The sequence below is a fragment of the Aquarana catesbeiana genome, linkage group LG01, assembly GCF_042186555.1.
Source record: "Aquarana catesbeiana isolate 2022-GZ linkage group LG01, ASM4218655v1, whole genome shotgun sequence".
Lineage (NCBI taxonomy): Eukaryota > Metazoa > Chordata > Amphibia > Anura > Ranidae > Aquarana > Aquarana catesbeiana.
Window position 1 is genome coordinate 276,770,073 of NC_133324.1, and position 18,472 is coordinate 276,788,544.

At 42.8% G+C, this 18,472-nt stretch overlaps 1 protein-coding gene across 1 annotated transcript in view; it reads right to left on the reverse strand.

Annotated features, from left to right (window-relative positions):
* The window catches only part of LOC141141270 (septin-2A), a gene marked incomplete in the record, with an annotated part of 193,089 nt that overhangs the window by 127,491 nt on the left and 47,126 nt on the right, over nucleotides 1-18,472 (reverse strand). Inside the window, 2 exon segments of the mRNA XM_073628949.1 lie at nucleotides 9,524-9,623; nucleotides 10,734-10,791. Coding sequence (XP_073485050.1) covers nucleotides 9,524-9,623; nucleotides 10,734-10,760 — 127 coding nt within the window.

An 18,472-nucleotide genomic window follows, 5' to 3' on the forward strand; every position in this document is an offset into this window, starting at 1 on the left:
TGGGGTGCCTTGGTGAGACTTGTAGTACACCCATGTCACTTTAGACCGCATGTACAGTACCTGTCAGTGCCATCTGTCCCCAGGGCCACCTGTCCCCAGTGCCATCTATCAGTGCCAACTGTCCCCAGTGCCACGTATTAGTGCCATCTGTCAGTGTCACATGCCATCAGTGCCACAGTATCACGTGCCATCAGTGCCACGTATTAGTGCCATCTGTCATCAGTGTCACATGCCATCAGTGTCACATGCCATCAGTGCCACGTATTAGTGCCATCTGTCATCAGTGTCACATGCCATCAGTGCCACGTGCCACGTATTAGTGCCATCTGTCATCAGTACCACATCAGTGCCACATGCCATCAGTGCCACATCAGTGTCACGTGCAATCAGTGCCACGTATTAGTGCCATCTGTCATCAGTGTCATGTATTAGTGCCATCTGTCATCAGTACCACATCAGTGCCACATGCCAACAGTGCCACATCAGTGTCACGTGCAATCAGTGCCACGTATTAGTGCCATCTGTCATCAGTGCCACGTATTAGTGCCATCTGTCATCAGTGCCACGTATTAGTGCCATCTGTCATCAGTGCCACGTATTAGTGCCATCTGTCATCAGTGTCACATGCCATCAGTGCCACATCAGTGTCACGTGTCACTGTCCTGGTGCTCCAGGGCCTTCATAGGTAGTCAACAAGTTTGCTTTAGAGCATCTTTACAGCTTGAATATATATGGCTTACAAATAGTATACCTAATAATTTATGTTCTGTTAATTTTGTCTACTTTTCATATGCAGGTAAAAAAATAGTGATACGCTGGATATCCATAAGGGATCGTTTTCGACGTGAATTAAATGATGAAGCTGAACACAGTCGAAGTGGTGCAGGAACGACACCAAAAAGAAAAAGCCTGTTCTATGAAATGTTGGGCTTTTTAAGAACAGTTATGGACTTAACATCATAAGTAAATAACTAAATATTTTTTTGCTCCCCAAAATTAACCGTTTGCCGACCGCTGCACGAACATTTACATTGGCAGAATGGCACATACAGGCAAATGGGCGTACAGGTACCTCAATTTAAATTTGCCTCCGTGTGGTTGCACGCGCGACCCTGCCGCAAAATCCATGAGCGTGATCGCGGGTAGCGCTGACTCGGTGTCCGCGGGGATACCCACGATCGTCTCACGGTGAGGAAGAACGGGAAAAATGCTGTTGTAAACAAGCATTTCCCCGTTCTGCCTAGCGACACTGACACCAATCCCAGCTCCCTGTGATCGGGAGCGGTGATCAGTGTCGTGACACACGTAGCCCACCCCCACCCCACCCCACCCCCTACAGTTAGAACACATCCCTAGGACACACTGCAACGCCCCCTCCTGGTCAACCCCTTCACTGCCAGTCACATTTACACAGTAATCAATGCATTTTTAATCGCTTATAACGTTTATCGTTTAAGGCGCAAAAAATAAAAACCGCAGAGGTGATCAAATACCACCAAAAGAAAGCTCTATTTGTGGGGAAAAAAGTACGTCAATTTTGTTTGGGAACAACGTTGCACGACCGCGCAATTGTCAGTTAAAGCAACGCAGTGCAGAATCGCAAAAGTGCTCTGGTCTTTGGCCAGCCAAATGGTCCGGGGCTTAAGTGGTTAAATTAGTCGACTCAAATCATAGACTCATTTAGAACAGTAATGGGACACATGGATTATGTATTGTAATAAATCTACTGTGCTGTCCTGTAATCCACCGATCAACATATCTTTTACAGTACAAGCACCAACATTTCTGAAACGGAAGAGGAGGAGGGGGATTCGGACTTGGGAAATGTAATCCAAGCCGCATAAATTGTACCTGAAGATATACCGGCAGAGCATGGTGACGAACGACCCATGTCATTCAAACCGTCACTACATTCTGCTTCATCAAGAACAACTGCCCAGGAAAGACAACGTGTGCCTGTAAGAATCCCATACAAATTGACCCATTTTAAAATGTTTTCATTGATAAATGTTCTAAGAAAATTTCTCCCTCAACAGAATCGTTCTGTTCGTGCAACTCGGCAACGCGGAGGACAATCAAGGCCAGACATAGAAGGTGCCATGATCGAATTTATGGAAGACATGAGGGAAAGGAGGAGGGCTGACACAAGGGATCCTTTTTCTGACCCCTCAAATCAGGATGCAGTGTACCTGAGTAGTCTGTACCACCAATTGACACAGGTCCCCATGCACAGAAAGATGGAGGTGCACATGTCACTCTATAATTACACTGGTGTATGTGTAAGGGCTGCAATTTCAGGTGACCCTATGCCGCCGCTTATAAATGAGCAACAACGCCCCTACTAGGGTAAGCCTCGGTTCACACTGGGACGACCTGTCAGGCGACTAGTAGTAGCGTCCCGTTCTCTGCAATGGAACCGTTTTATTTGTCGCTCCGACTTGGAAAAAGGTTCCTGTACGACTTTGGGGGCGACTTGCATTGACTTCTATACAGAAGTCGTTTTGCAAGTCGCTGCTGAGTCGTGTCCTGGGTCGCCTGAGGCAGTCGCGCTGTAAGTCGTGCTGCCTCAGTGTGAACCGACACTTATGCTTTGACTCCAGCTCCACTAAACCTGTCATCATATCAGATGTATCATAATTACCCTCCAAGTATTACCCCCCATCAGCAACCAACCACCAGTGTACATAATGTAGTGACCCCACCTCAAGTGGCGCCTCTTACCCAGCCTCTCTTTCCGAGTTCCTCCCAATTGACCAATATATATTCAAATTCCCCCAAAGAGCCTTATTACCAGGATCTTTAAGCTAGTACTTTTTTTGCATGTGGGGTAATAGTATTTTAAAAGTATTTTAAAAGTTTATTTTAGTTGGTCACCGAGTTTGCACACATCTCAGGAAGGATTTTGTCCCACTCCTCTTTGCAGATCATCTACCAGTGAATTTTTCCAGGATGACATTTGGTAATTCAAATATTCAGAAGTGGTGAAAAACCTGAGTAAGTGAAAAGGGAAAACTAAAGCAGAGTCCCAATGTAAAATAAATGATATTACAAGTTTATGTGATGCTTCACGGATACCTGTTTTCATTCATCTGAATCATGTTTGTGGACTTCACCATTTATACTTTTTGGACCATTTGTAATAATATTTGGTATTTGTTCATGTCATTTGCCATCTATAGATCATACATTGTCCAATTAGGCTCACTATTTATGTAATATCATATATTTTACATTGGGACTCTGCTTTAGTTTTCCCTTTTCACTTACTCATGTTTTTCACCACTTCTGAATATTTGACACATTTTGAATTTTTTGTTTTTTTCTTACAGTATTATTAGTGCTGCACTCACTTTATGTTTTTTACAGATTGGAGTTTGTTTATAGAAACTTTTTGGTGCTGGCAGCTTTTCTGATTTATTTCAATTTTTGATTTGTTTCAAGGTTTTCTTTTTTAATATTGTTTGAGCTCAACGTTCACCATCTGGTCCTTTTTTAATTTGGTAATTCAAACCTTCAGCTACGCTCCCTACAGATATTATCGAAGGTTAAAGTGCCGGTTCCCACTAGTGCGATGACAGACATTGCATGTGATGTGAACAGCAATGGGCTGTGAATTACATGTGATGTCAGTCATTGCACTAGTGTGAACTGGCACGTAAGGTCTGGAAACTGGCTAGGTCACTCCAAGATCTTCTTGAGCCACTTTTTTGTTGGCTTGGCAGTGAGATCACCAGAGCATCACATGTTGCCACTGGAGTCCTCTTCCACTCCTCCATGACGACATCACGGAGCTGGTGGATGTTAGAGACCTTTCGCTCCTCTACATTCTCTTTGAGGATGCCCCACAGATGATCAATAGGGTTTAGGTCTGGGGACATGCTTGGCCAGTCTATCACCTTTTTACACTCAGCTTCTTTAGCACGTCAGTGGTCATCTTGCAGGTGTGTTTGGGGTCGTTATGTTGGTATACTGCCCTGCAGCCCAGTCTCCGAAGGGAGGGGATCATGCTCCGCTTCAGTATGTCACAGTACATGTTGGCATTCATGGTTCCATCAATGAACTGTAACTCCCCAGTGCCGGCAGCAATCATGCAGCTCCAGACCATGACACTCCCACCACCATGCTTGACTGTAGGAGAGACACACTTGTGTTTCTACTTCTCACCAGATTGCCGTCACTCAGGCTTGACACCATTTGAACCAAATATGTTTATCTTGGTCACATCAGACCACAGGACATGGTTACAATAATCCATGTTCATAGTTTATTTTTTTATACAATGTGAGGTGTTTACTCACTTTTTTGAAATATTAGATGTAAGAAAAATATGTTTGTAATATATTTTTACATATATACTGTGGTCACTTATTTTATATGACATAAATAAAAAATATTTGACTGCATGGAAAACTGCATTTTATTTTTGTACTCTCTATACACTACATAAAAATTTGATGATAGATTACATAGGCGAAGAATAGCAATGTTGGCACTGCTTAAACATGATTATACTGCCATGTAACCTCTCCATCAGGGGACATAAAATGGTCTGCAAACTGGTCACGCTGAGCAAGAACAGATAAGCTTGGACGCAAAGATTGACAGAGGGCAAATAGATTTCATCTTCATCTTCCATGCTGATGCCTTCCTTCTCACGAATTATGTTGTGCAGCACACAGCATGCTTGAATAACACCTTCAGCACTGGTCAGTTTCAGTTGCATGGCAATGTGAATATGCGCCATTTGCTACTTAGTATACCAAATGTGCATTCGATGTACCTCCTTGCTCTACTAAGTTGGTAGTTGAAGATTCTCTTTTTGTTGTTTAAATTATGTTTTGTATATGGCCTTAAAATGTGCTTTGGAGAGGGCAAAAGCCTCATCAGCCACAAGGACATGAGGCATATCAGGTCCAGAAGTTCCAGGAAGTGGTTTGTCAGGTGGTAAGTTCATCCTGCCCTCTAGAAGCCTTCTCCCCATTCCGGATGCCCTAAACACTCTTGAGTCAGCAGTGCTGCCATACCCACCAATATCCACAGCGACAAATTTATAGTTGCTATCACAGATTGCCATCAGAACCACGGAAAAATATTTTTTGTAGTTGTAATAGCTGGAGCCAGATCCAGGAGGCATTGTAATCCGAATGTGTTTGCCATCCAAGGCTCCAAAGCAGTTTGGGAATTGCGTGTTCTTCAGGAATCCATCAGCGATTTTTGACCAAATTTGTACATCAGGAACTGGCATCACAAGCGGACTTAGCGCCTCCTATATAGCCTTGCAGGTGTCATGTACAATTTCTGATATTGTTGATATACCCAGCAGAAAATAGTGGTTCAAACTGGTGAAGGTTTGACCCTTGGCAAGAAACTAAGATGAATATAAACAATGTTAGACTAGACTGTACACAATGGTATATGTGCATGAGCTCTATACATCCAATACCAGAGGAGTGGGAGAGGAGCGAGTTGTCGGACAGACGCATCGCTGGACTGTGGGACAGGTAAGTGGCTGTTTATTAAAAGTCAGCAGCTACACCTTTTGTAGCCAATGGCTTTTAATAGGGTGGAACTCAGCTTTAAGGGGTGGTTGGGTGGCAATTGAGAGGGGTCTAGGTGAGTGGGGGGGGGGGGGGGGGAGTTATGTACATGCATTGGCAAATATCTAGGGGTTTGACTATTGGCTCAGGGGAGTAGGGGGGCTCATAATCTAAAATAAACAACAGCAAAAGGCTGGTGTACCTGAGAGTAAGTAGGAGACGTTCCTGGGGGGGCACGCAACGTCTCATGTTTGTGTCCAAACGATGCAGACGTGGTTGAAGTTTATCTAGGACGAAATCAAACGTGGGGATAGTCATCCTGGTAAAATTGTAGAATTTTGTTGGGTATCTTCGCAAATTGCCATAACTCAGAGCAACAAAACCCTCATAGGGCCTCTTCACCAGCATGGGTTGTGTCCAATAGGTGCAACGTTTTCGCTGCAATCTTCTCCTCCTCCGACTCTCCACTCTCCTCACATTCTCCATAAGGACAACACATGTCACGTCGTCCCAAAATTGGGTACAAAACATAGCTAAAAATACTACAAACGCACAGAGACAGGTAACGGGACAAAAAAATGTCTGCACACTATCACTGGGACCACAAAGCAGCATGGGAAACACATTGCATGCTGGGGAAGAGCGAAGTCTCATGGGAGATTAAATAAAAAAAGATCAAAAACGGATGAGAAACTGAAGAAAAAGCAATATAAAAAGATGAAAAACGGACGTTCATTAAAAAAAACAGATGTCTGAGGATGTAAAACGGACGTTAGCGGATGGAAAACGGACGTTAGCGGATGGAAAACGGACGTTAGCGGATGGAAAACGGACGTTAGCGGATGGAAAACGGACGTTAGCGGATGGAAAACGGACGTTAGCGGATGGAAAACGGACGTTAGCGGATGGAAAACGGACGTTAGCGGATGGAAAACGGACGTTCGCGGACATGAAAACGGACGTTCGCGGACATGAAAACGGACGTTCGCGGACATGAAAACGGACGTTCGCGGACATGAAAACGGACGTTTGCGGACATGAAAACGGATGTCAAAATTGACATCCGCATCCGTTTTTCAACCCAAAAAACAAAACGGAACTGAACTGAACGGACATAAAAAACGGAACGTCCGTGTGAGAGAGCCCTTATTCTTCTAGTCTGCTACACAGTAGACTGCGAGATTCAGATAAAGTTAGGGCTCTTTCACACGGAGGATCCGTATGTCCGTTTTTCATCCTTCCGTTTTCGGATGAAAAACGGACATACATGTATCCCTATGGAGCGTCAGATGTCAGCGGTGACATGTCCGCTGACATCCGACCCACTCCGATCCGAAAAGTGTAACGGAGAAAAACCCTACTTTTCCATCCGTTTTCGGATCAGATCGGGTGACGACGGACTCTACGGTCCGTCATCATCCGATCCCCCATAGGGGAGATCGGCGCTCTGACAGGTCCGTCGCTGCACAGTGTGCAGCGACGGACCTGTCATCTTCCTGCTCAGCGGGGATCGGCGGAGCAAGCGGGTGTTCACGGGGCGGATCATCACTGATCCGCCCTGTGTGAAAGAGCCCTAAGTCAAATTCAGGGGCTTACACTGCTTGTGTTAAAAAAAACAAAAAAAAACACACGTATTGATGTATTAATCAATACAGAACTGCACTAATTTGTCTCTTTTATATCAGCCTGAAATTGTGCTCTAACCCTTTTGCTGCCACCAATGTATGTCACACGTCAGCTGCCGGAAGGGGTGAGGGGGGCTGGGGGAGTGGAGGTGGTGTGGTGAGGGGGTAACGTCACAATCTTTACCTCAGCCAATCAGAGGAGGCCTTGTACTCCTTCAGAAAAAACAAAGCAGCACGCAGCCCAAATTAATTTTGTTCCAGGAACAAGACAGGAAGTCCTCGTCCTACTGCCGGAACACAGCTGATGCTTACACAGCGTTCACAGCATGTGAAGCTACTGTCACGGTTCAAGAGAGTTCTAGGTAGACAGCCAGGAAGTAAAAAATGGATAGGTTAATCTGCCCTTCAGTGAAAACGGGCACCATGAACAGAATGGGGAGGAAAAGAAAAATAAGGAATGCAAAAGATCCTTTGCTGTAATTTTTACAATAAGGGTGAAGTTCTTCTTTAAAGTGGTTGTAAATTCTCCTATAGTACTTTTCTTCATTCAAAGCATACTGCATTAACTTACACATAGCTTGGTTTTACATTACCCACAGCTGCGCCATTTGTGAGAAATCGACCTCTGTCCCCTGCAGTGACGTAATTTGCACATGCGCCTTTCTGCTCCTATTCACGGCACACTCAGTGGGCTGTCAAACCCTTTACAAAGGTGCTGTGCCAACGTCATCAGCACTCGGCAGCATCCATTTTAATCCCGCGAGAGCTCCGGCACTTTCAGGCTGTGTAAACATTGGGTCTGGCCAGCAAGATAAGATGTGCCGCAAATGCGCAGGATTACGGCAGGACGGAAAAATACTCCGCTATGAAATAGGATACCAGGAGCTGGTTGCTGCCATTAGACAGATAACAAAAGTAAGAAAAATGTACATAAAACCTAATATGAAAAGGAGAATTGACAGGACGGTGTGCTTTGTAATGTTTGCAAGTATTGCTTCAATGATAAATGTGGATTCTGTGGGCTGAGTTTACTTCCTCTTTAACTTTGTTGACATCGCATAGGGAGCTAACAGCCCCTATGTGATAGCATAGTAAAAATGACAAGTCCTGCTTAAAGGATAAGTTCAGCTTTAGTAACCTCATTTACGGTGCAATATGTACCAACGTGATTACCTCACTCACCCCCTCCCCAATTACCTACTGTGACAGCAAATAAGGATTACTCTCCTTGCATCCACTGACATTTTAAAAATAGCACAGCTGTGCGGGGCTCCACCCACACAGTCGCATCATTCATTCACAGCAATCTGTGAATGAACTAAAAGTCCCATCTGCAACTGCGGCAGATGGCTTGAAATTCTCACTGAACTACCAGGGCGCTCAATCAGTGCCCTCGTAGTTCACCAACACTTCTGGCAGCTAACTGACTGTCTGTTTGAATAGAAGTATGGGAAGTATGGGCTGTCAGAAGTGTCTGCAGGAGCCTGACATTGCACCCGTGATCTACTGTTCTTACAATGCTTTCTGGCTCTATGTTAAAAAAATTTAAATAAATGCACATTTTGCATTACCTGCAAAATCATGTGTGTTTTTATTATTTTATTTTACAAAAGGTGAACTTAGCCTTTAAGGAGAAATCAGGTGTCTATTAGACCCCTAATATTACCTGTGGACCTCAATGAAGCTGACCAAGCACAAGTCGTGCTCGATCAGCTTATTCCCCAGCAGTGCTGCAGGGAAAGTCAGCTCTGAACCCAGAAGTCACTTGTCACTTCTGCATTCATTTATCGGAAAAGAGAACAGCAAACTGATGCCTGCTGATCTCCCTCCGCTCTACCCACGACACTCTCCATGCTTGCCGTGGGCCCAAAGATGGGACAGCAGAGCCCAGGATAAATGGTGGGGAAATCAGTGCCTTCCACCGGAAAGCCATCAGTCTTAACAGCAATAAGCACAGTACCAGATGCTATAAGAGTTAGAAGTGTGTTTACATGTCATTGCAACCAGACGCCATTTATAAATGGCCCTGGTAGACGAGTGGCTAAGGTTCAATTTGACTGTAAGAGCAAATTCTACTGGTGGCCAAACATGCATTGAGTTTTCATGCTTACAGAATTCACTCTCCTGAAGTCAAGCCAGTACAAGATAAATTTGGAGGTTGTTAGAGTTTACTGCCAGTACAATTTGGCACCACATCATAAAACCTTTACTGAATAAGTTCCAAAAAAGAAAGACACTTTTCTAGGCTGCATTTCACATATTTGTAAGAGAATCTTTCAATAGTAAAATGATTCTAGAGATATTCCAGCATATGCAGTCCCAATCCATGTCAGCAAAGTTTGGTCATTTTTCTCCACTTACCAACCACCATGAGGGTGAATTCAAACCCTTTCTTTACTGATTTTCTGTGAACTTGGTTGGGAAGGTTGGCAAATCCAACATAGCCAGCAGAGTCAGAAAACTAGGAAAGAGACAACAGATGTCCAAATATTGTTACAAAGATATGTGGAAAAGCAGTATAATTAAACAGCTTCACAAACAGTGAAATGTTGTTATAACTTTCACAAAAGGGAACTCTTTATTAAGAAGATGTTATCTCATACACAACAATAAGGCCCCTTTCACATGATCGGACCGTTCAGTTCCGCCTGTCAGTTTTGATAGCGGACCTGAACGGGTGCTTCATGCTAGTCTATGGAGCGACGGATGTCAGCTGTGACATGTCCGCTGACATCCCACCCCGCAGACGGGGTGGGATGTCCCCCTAAAAGCAGACGGATGCCTCTATGTTCAGATCCGTCTCCGGCGGATCGGGTGAGATCTGTTGAAAATGGACATGCTGTGTTTTCGTCCGATCTCTCCATAGAAACCAGCGGCGCTCGACAAGCCCCTCCCCGCTCAGTGAGCAGAGAGGGACCTGTCATCCGCCGGCTCAGCGGAGATCAACGGAGAGATCTCCCGCTGAGCCAGCGGATCGAGGCGGACTCCGTGGAAGCGGATCCGCCTTGTGAGAATGAGGCCTAACTCGGTAAGCTTACCTGTGAGTGATAGTCTTTTAGTTTTCGAATGGCTTATACAGAGGTAGACCATTTCAAAGCTGAAGACCACCAAAAAAGCCAGCCATATATAGATCAAAATTAGGCCAGTTCAGCAGGGACTGGCTGAATTTCAAACCATGTATGGGCAGGCTGGTTGTACAGAAGTACAACATTCATTCATTCATTCTTATTCATTCTACCAATCGACTTCTGCCTGGTAAAAAATGGGTCCCCTGGCAGCTTTAAGCCATAATGTTCTAGTAAGCACTGCATACTAGTACATTATGACAGACTTACCTACAAACATAGACCCCTAGCGCTGCACTCTCACCACTCTCCCTTGTTCCTGGTACCTTCAATCTTTGCCCGGTTTTTCTTCCGGGTTTGCGATCTTCAGGCGCTTTATTGGCTGTGGCGGGGCGACGTCACTCCCGCGCATGCGCATGGGAATCACTTTGCAGTGGCACCCAGAGCAGGCTGTAAATATGGTCTGAGCAAAGCAAAAAGGTACTAAATACTGTTATGGCACCTACCTTTACTTTTTCTCCAGTTTGAGACATACTGCGTCAGGTAATATTTATTTTTTTTAACCTAAGAGAAAAAAAAATATTTAACTGTCAAAATAATTATACAGTTTCACAGACTAAATACTTAATTTTAAAGCCCAGCTCTGGGAAATCTGAAATTTCTTTCTTGCAGCGAGGCTGAAAGCAAAAGCACTTTTACTCACTGGATTCTCCGCTCCCCCAGCAAATGGCGCACCCCCATGCTCCAGAAGCGGGCTGCCCCTCGGTCTCCTATGTCCAGTTCAAGGCTATGGACCCTGCATTAGTCTTGACAAAATCCAGACCATAGATCACAGGAGCCAAGAGGGGGAAGATGACATGGGGGCCCGTCCAGCAGTGCAGTAGATTGGGTAGGTAAATCTACTTTTTCATGCCCCCTAGACCTAAGACGAGCAGTTAACACTTGCAGTGTGGGCACAGCCCCACTGTGTAAGGGAGAATTTTCAAGTTTACTAGAGTTGGGCTTTAAACGTTAGTAATTGGTATCACCAACAGGAAGAAAATAGCAATTAACAATAGCTAAAATAGTTCTAAGATACACATAACTGTTTTAATACAAACAGTAAGCTCACTTGACAGCTGAAATAAAACTACAAACTACAGCACATGATCTAACATGGATTAATGAAGTAATATCCCTTCCATGTAACTCCCTATAGGAAAAGGAGCATGCTGATTGTCTACAATAAAAATTGAATCCACAACATACTGTAATTTAAGCTCCAGCATACATAACATATCCTACATTCCCCACTCATATACCTCGTTCTATGGTGAGGGTTGAGACTGCCCAGGCATCCTATAACTGGGGTCCTCTCCTCTTTTCCTCTCTGCTTTAGCTCTGTGTATTATGCCTGCTTTGACATTTCTGCAGCCTCTATTATTTTCTTCATGCCCTCTCATATGTGACTGTATCCACTACACTTGAGGGATGCACCATACCATGGTTATTAGCTCTACCATAGATAGGGGGAAATAGGTCAGTCAGCAGTCACTGCACAGCTGAGAGATAATCTTTGCCTATTCAAGATGCCATTTCAAATTACCAGAATGACGAAATGCAGGTCAGTACAAAAAACGTGGTACACGGGCCAATTCTCCCAGATGGTCATACATTCAAAACCAAATTAAAATTTACCAATCAATGATTTTCATTCAGTAACCAAAACCACCTCCTCACTCCCAAATCCCGCTACAAATCATAGGGAGAACGAAGATTCGCAGTCCAAGGACCACGGCTATGAAACGCTCTACCGACTTACATCCGCATGGAAGAAAACTATCAGGCCTTCAGAAAAAACTCAAGACCTACCTCTTCTAAGAAGCTGGACAACACAGGACGGATCTAGTGCCTTGAGGCGATTCAGTTTGCATTTGCAGTGCTATACAAATTATTCATTCATTAATGACATGTATATTATTATACACAGTTCTCTTCAACTTCACAAATGTTAATAAGCTTAGATCTTGAAAACCCAAGCCCCATCAGGAACACCTTTGCCATTTCTATTACTACCACTATTTTTATCATCCATTAAAAGATCAAGGACACATTTACTAATCTATTGTACACCTTTATTACTAATTTAGTGAATATCAACTAATCCAGATCATCACATTATTATTGTCAAAATAATAGATTTGTGTGGCATGATAAAGTTTTATATTGTTCGCATAGAGGCTTAGGGCTCCCACAGCTGTGGATATCTTTTGCAGATTATCACAGCTAGCTCAGTGGAATATTTTAATTCTAATGTTCCCTGGATAAAATTTGAGAATATTTCTATTATGCCTTTTTTTAAACCAGGCTTTCTTTGGGGGTAACGCTATTCCATTAGGAGCCATTTCAACACATAATAGGTTGATAGCCTAATCCCTTAAATGATGGAACCGCTATAAAAATTACTTATCCTTTGTGAGCCTTATTTCAATACCTCGATAAGCCCACGCTTCAGTGCAATTTCAGTAATTGGTAGTCTTTTAGGCGCACAAGGACTTTGGCCTATACATTTCTGTTGGTGCAAGTTAGTTTATGTTTTCTCCTCTGTTTGCTCCCAGTACAAGGTTGTATTTCCTCCCAGCCCATCTTTTATTATTTCTTTATGTATTTAACCCTGTCACATGTTTAGTAGCATATCCTCCTTCCTGGAGCTGCTTCACCCCTTCCCTATTTTTTCAGAAGATCCACCTCCATCCACGCCTCTATATTAGCCCAGTGGCATAACTTGCTTGTACCTCCAATGTATGTTTTTAAAAGTGTCCCCTCTGCACATTACCAGATTTAAATCGTTTTTTCTGTGGCTATCATATATTGTGATTCTGTAACCTTTTTTCTTTGAAGATAAAAATATCAATAAACAGTATTAAAAAAAAAAAAAAAAAAAAAAAGATTTCTAAAACCTCCCCTGGAACATCATTTTTAGAAAACCCCAGATTTAAGCCGCTTTCTCTTGTCCCAATGACTTTCAACAGTGGACAGACAGATAAAGTTTTTATACATTTTTCACCTTTATGTCCCTTTCCCAACTTCAAGAATTAAAATTGGTCCCTTTTACAGACCTTCACCATTATTTGCAAATACACCTTTTTTATTTATAACACTAATGTCCAAGCTCAAACAATCACATATACTACCTATGAACATAGTTGCCATAAATCTCCTCACGGGAGAGGTCCTTTTTCTACTCTTTATAATCATCTTAGTTCCTCAATTAATGTAGATAAATTAACTTATATGACACGCTGGGGAAACTAGCTGGGATTAAAGGTCTCGATATTGGGAATCCATGTGGCTTAATCTTCAGAAATGTACTAAATCCTTATCATTACGGGAGACGGCAGTAAAACGCTTTACCAGGTGGTACTATACACCTCACCATTTACACTCCATTTATCCACATGCCTTTCCATCTTGTTTTCGTGGTTGTACCCAGCCAGGTAATTTTTACACATATTTTGGTAATGCAGAAAACTAACTCCTACATGGCAAGAGATATTTACTCTTATTAACACCCTGGTTGGCAAACAGGTTAACTTATTTTAGAACTGTCTATTTAGTAACGTTCCTGACTTGCCCTCATCTTCAGTCAATTTAATACATACTATATGTATTGGGCTATTGCCCTACAATGGAAATCAAACAATAGTCCCTTTTTCACAAATTATTGCAAGACTAGATGATATTATGTTAATGGAAAACTATTTCATACTATCCATGGCTCTAAAAAACTTTGATACCAAATGGGATCCTTGGCTCTTATATAGACTTCCAAATGACAGCTAAATCAGTAGCTGCTGACTTTTAATAAATGGAAAAACTTACCTGTCCAGGGATCCAGCGCCGACATCCTAACTGTGGGCAGAAAATGCAGCTTTCGGCTACCCACTGTGCTTTGTGAATGGTCCGGCAGTCTTCCCGGGACCTGTGACATGTCCCAGAAGAATGCATGGAAGGAGGGGAGAACCTCCGATCAGATCACCTGGGCGATCCAGGTGTGGGCACCTGTGAGTTAAAACTAGGCACCCGCTCCCCCATCTTCAAAACGACATGCCAAGTTAGGCAGAGGAGGTAGGATGACTTAAAACAGATATTTCCCTTTTGGGTTCCACTTTACTTCGTTGAACACTTTAAGAGCCCATTCACACAGGGACGACTTGTCAGGCGACCTAGTCGCCTGACAAGTCGCCTCCCGTTCTGTGCTATGGAACCGTTCTAAGGGGAGCGACGCAAGTCACTCCGACTTAGAAAAAGGTTCCTGTACGACTTCGGGGGCGACTTGCATAGACTTCTATACAGAAGTCGTTTTGCAAGTCGCCCGGGCAGTCGTTTGCAGGTCGCCTCGCTGAGGCGACCTGCAAGTCGTGTTGCCCCTGTGTGAATGGGGTCTAACAATGCGGTCCTTTTTTCTAACCTCAGTACCTTATTGTTGGGACATTACAGCATTTTTTAAATTTTTTTTTACATGTGGTACCCATTTTGTACCCTATGTTATTGTATTTTTGTTTAATACACCTGATTATATTTTGTAGAGATGTAACATACTAATGTACAGTGGATATAAAAAGTCTACACACCCCTGTTAAAATGTCTGGTTTCTACGATGTAAAAAAATGAGACAAAGATAAATCACTTCAGAACTTTTTCCACCTTTAATGTGACCTATAAATTGAACAACTCAGTTGAAAAACAAACAAATCTTTTAGGGGGGGAATGAAAAACTAAAACAATGTGGTTGCATAAGTATGCACACCCTCTTATAACTGGGGATGTAGCCGTGTTTAGAATTAAGCAATAACATTCAAATTCATGTTAAATAGGAGTCAGTACACCTGCCATCATTTAAACCCCAAATAAAGTTCAGCTGTTTTAGTAGGTCTTTCCTGACATTTTCTTAGTCGCATCTTACAGCAAAAGCCATGGTCCGCAGAGAGCTTCCAAAGAATCAGAGGGATCTCACTGTTAAAAGGTATCAGTCAGGAGAAGGGTACAAAAGAGTTTCCAAGGCATTAGATATACCATGGAACACAGTGAAGACAGTCATCATCAAGTGGAGAAAATATGGCACACCAAGAGTGACATTACGAAGAACTGGACATCCCTCCAAAATTGATGAAAAGACGAGAAGAAAACTGGTCAGGGAGGCTATCAAGAGGCCTACAGCGATATTAAAGGAGCTGCAGGAATATCTGGCAAGTACTGGCGCTGTGGTACATGTGACAATCTCCCATATTCTTCATATGTCTGGGCTATGGGGTAGAGTGGCAAGACGGAAGCCTTTTCTTATGAAGAAAAACATCCAAGCCCGGCTAAATTTTGCAAAAACACATCTGAAGTCTCCCAAAAGCATGTGGGAAAATGTGTTATGACCTGATGAAACCAAGGTTGAACTTTTTGTTCATAATTCCAAAAGGTATGTTTGACGCAAAAACAACACCGCACATCACCAAAACAACACCATACCCACAGTGAACCATGGTGGTGGCAGCATCATGCTTTGGGGCTGTTTTTCTTCAGCAGGAACAGGAGCCTTAGTCAAGGTAGAGGAAATTATGAATAGTTCCAAATACCACTTAATATTGTCACAAAACCTTCAGGCTTCTACTAGAAAGCTGAACATGAAGAGGAACTTCATCTTTCAGCATGACAGGGATCCAAAGCATACATCCAAATCAACAAAGGAATGGCTTCACCAGAAGAAGATTAAAGTTCTGGAATGGCCCAGCCAGAGCCCAGACCTCAATCTGATTGAAATTCTGTGGGGTAGAGCTGCACGATTCTGCCTAAATGAGAATCATGATTTTTTTGCTTAGAATAAAGATTATGATTCTCGCGGCGTAACATCACCCTTCACATTATACAAAAAAAATGGGCTAAGTTTACGGTTTAGTTGCTTTTTTTAAATTCATTAAAGTGTATGTTTTCCAAAAAATTGCGTTTGAAAGACTGCTGCGCAAACCTAAAATATTGCAACAACTGCCATTTTATTCTCTGGGGTCTCTGCTAAAAATGAAATTATATATATATATATACACACACACACACAGTCCCTGACAAAAGTCTTGAAGTCTTGTCACTTGTGTACAAATTGACCTGAAGTGCCGCTAAAATATATTTCTAATCAAGATTTTGTTACAAGAAATGGGTCATTTTAATCCCAACAGCTTTTGTAATAATGTTTCAGTGCAAAACGAAACGGACAAAAAGTATTCTAATATTCACAGCCTGGTAAAGCCCATTGAGTTAATTTTTGCCAAGACATAAGTGTTGTCACCTTGTTATATGAGCTTCACCTGTGACTAATAATGGATCAATTAGGTCTCAGGTGTGTATAAAAAGACCACCAGTACACTAGACCTTCTCAACTGCAACTAGACCTCTGCAAATATGCCTAAGATTCACCCGGAGACTAAAGTGTTGATTATCAAGAGGCTGAAGACCAGATCCACTGGCTGATGTGGCAGACACCTTCAATGTGTCTCAGCCTCAAGTTCAGAGGATAAAAAAAGATTTGAAGAGACTGGAGACATTTTGGACAAGGCCAGGTCAGGCCGACCCCGCAAGACAACTGCTCGAGAGGACCGCTTGTTGGCTCGAAAATCCAAGGCCAGCCCATTTTCCACTGCAGCAGAGCTCCACGAGACCTGGTCACCTGAAGTTCCTGTGTCAAGCAGAACAGTTTGTCAGATTCTGTCTCCAAAATGGCCTCCATGGTCGAATCAGTGCCCATAAGCCAGCACTACACAAAAGACAATTGAAAAACCATGTGGCATTTGCCAAAGGCCACAGCCTGCTAAATAGATGGACTCTGGAAAAGTGGCAGAAGGTGGATTTTTCAGATGAATCTTCTGTTGAATTACACCACAGTCGCTGCAAATATTGCAGGAGACCTACTGGAACCCACATGGAGCCAAGATTTACCCAGAAAACAGTGAAGTTTGGTGGAGGCAAAATCATGGTCTGGGGTTACATCCAGTATGGGGGTGTGCGAGGGATCTGCAGGGTGGAAGGCAACATATTCCCAACCATAAAAAAGGCCAAATTTTAAAGCAGGATGGTGCTCCATCGCATACTTCCATCTCCAGTCACCAGACATGAACATCATTGAGCATATGTGGTGTAGGATGAAAGATGAAGCATGGAAGACAAAACCAAAGAATATTGATGAACTTTGGGAGGCATGCAAGACTGTTTTCTTTGCTATTCCTGATGACTTCATCAATAAATTGTATGAATCCTTGCCAAACCGCATGGATGCTATCCTTCAAGCTCATGGAAGTCATACAAGATATTAAATTTGGATCTCACAGCACCACTACTTAATTTGCTGACATATTTTTGGATTTTCAGTAAAGTTGTTCAATTTCTGTATAGGCGACATAACTTTTGTCTTGCCAAAATTTGACCTGTCTGTCTTGATTAAATGATAAATCTTTTTTCAGTGAAACTAATTTATTTCAGTGCATTAAACATTATTTGGGAGGGCTTTAGCTTTTCATATGAGCCATTTCTAACACCAATTGAAGCGACAAGACTTTTGTCAGGGAGTGTGTGTGTGTGTACATATATATACACAGTGGGGATCGAAAGTTTGGGCACCCCAGATAAAAATGTGTATTAATGTGCATAACAAAGCCAAGGAAAGATGGGAAAATCTCCAAATGGCATCAAATTAGACATTCTTATAATATGTAAAAAAAAGTTAGATTTTATTTACATCATTTACACTTGTGTCTGCATGGTGTCTGCAAAAGTTTGGGCACCCTGCAGAATTTATAGCATGCACTGCCCCCTTTGCAAAGCTGAGACCGGCCAGTGTCATGGATTGTTCTCAATCATCGTCTGGGAAGACCAGGTGATGTCAATCTTAAAGGTTTTAAATTGCCAGACTCATCTGACCTTGCCCCAACAATCAGCACCATGGGTTCTTCTAAGCAGTTGTCTAGAAAACTGAAACTGAAAATAGTTGACGCTCACAAAGCTGGAGAAGGCTATAAGAATATAGCAAAGCGTTTTCAGATGTCAATATCCTCTGTTCGAAATGTAATTAAGAATTGGCAGTCATCAAGAACAGTGGAAGTTAAAGCAAGATCTGGAAGACCAAGAAAAATATCAGACAGAACAGCTCGCAGGATTGTGAGAAAAGCAATTCAAAACCCACGTTTGACTGCACGATCCCTCCAGAAAGATCTGGCAGACACTGGAGTTG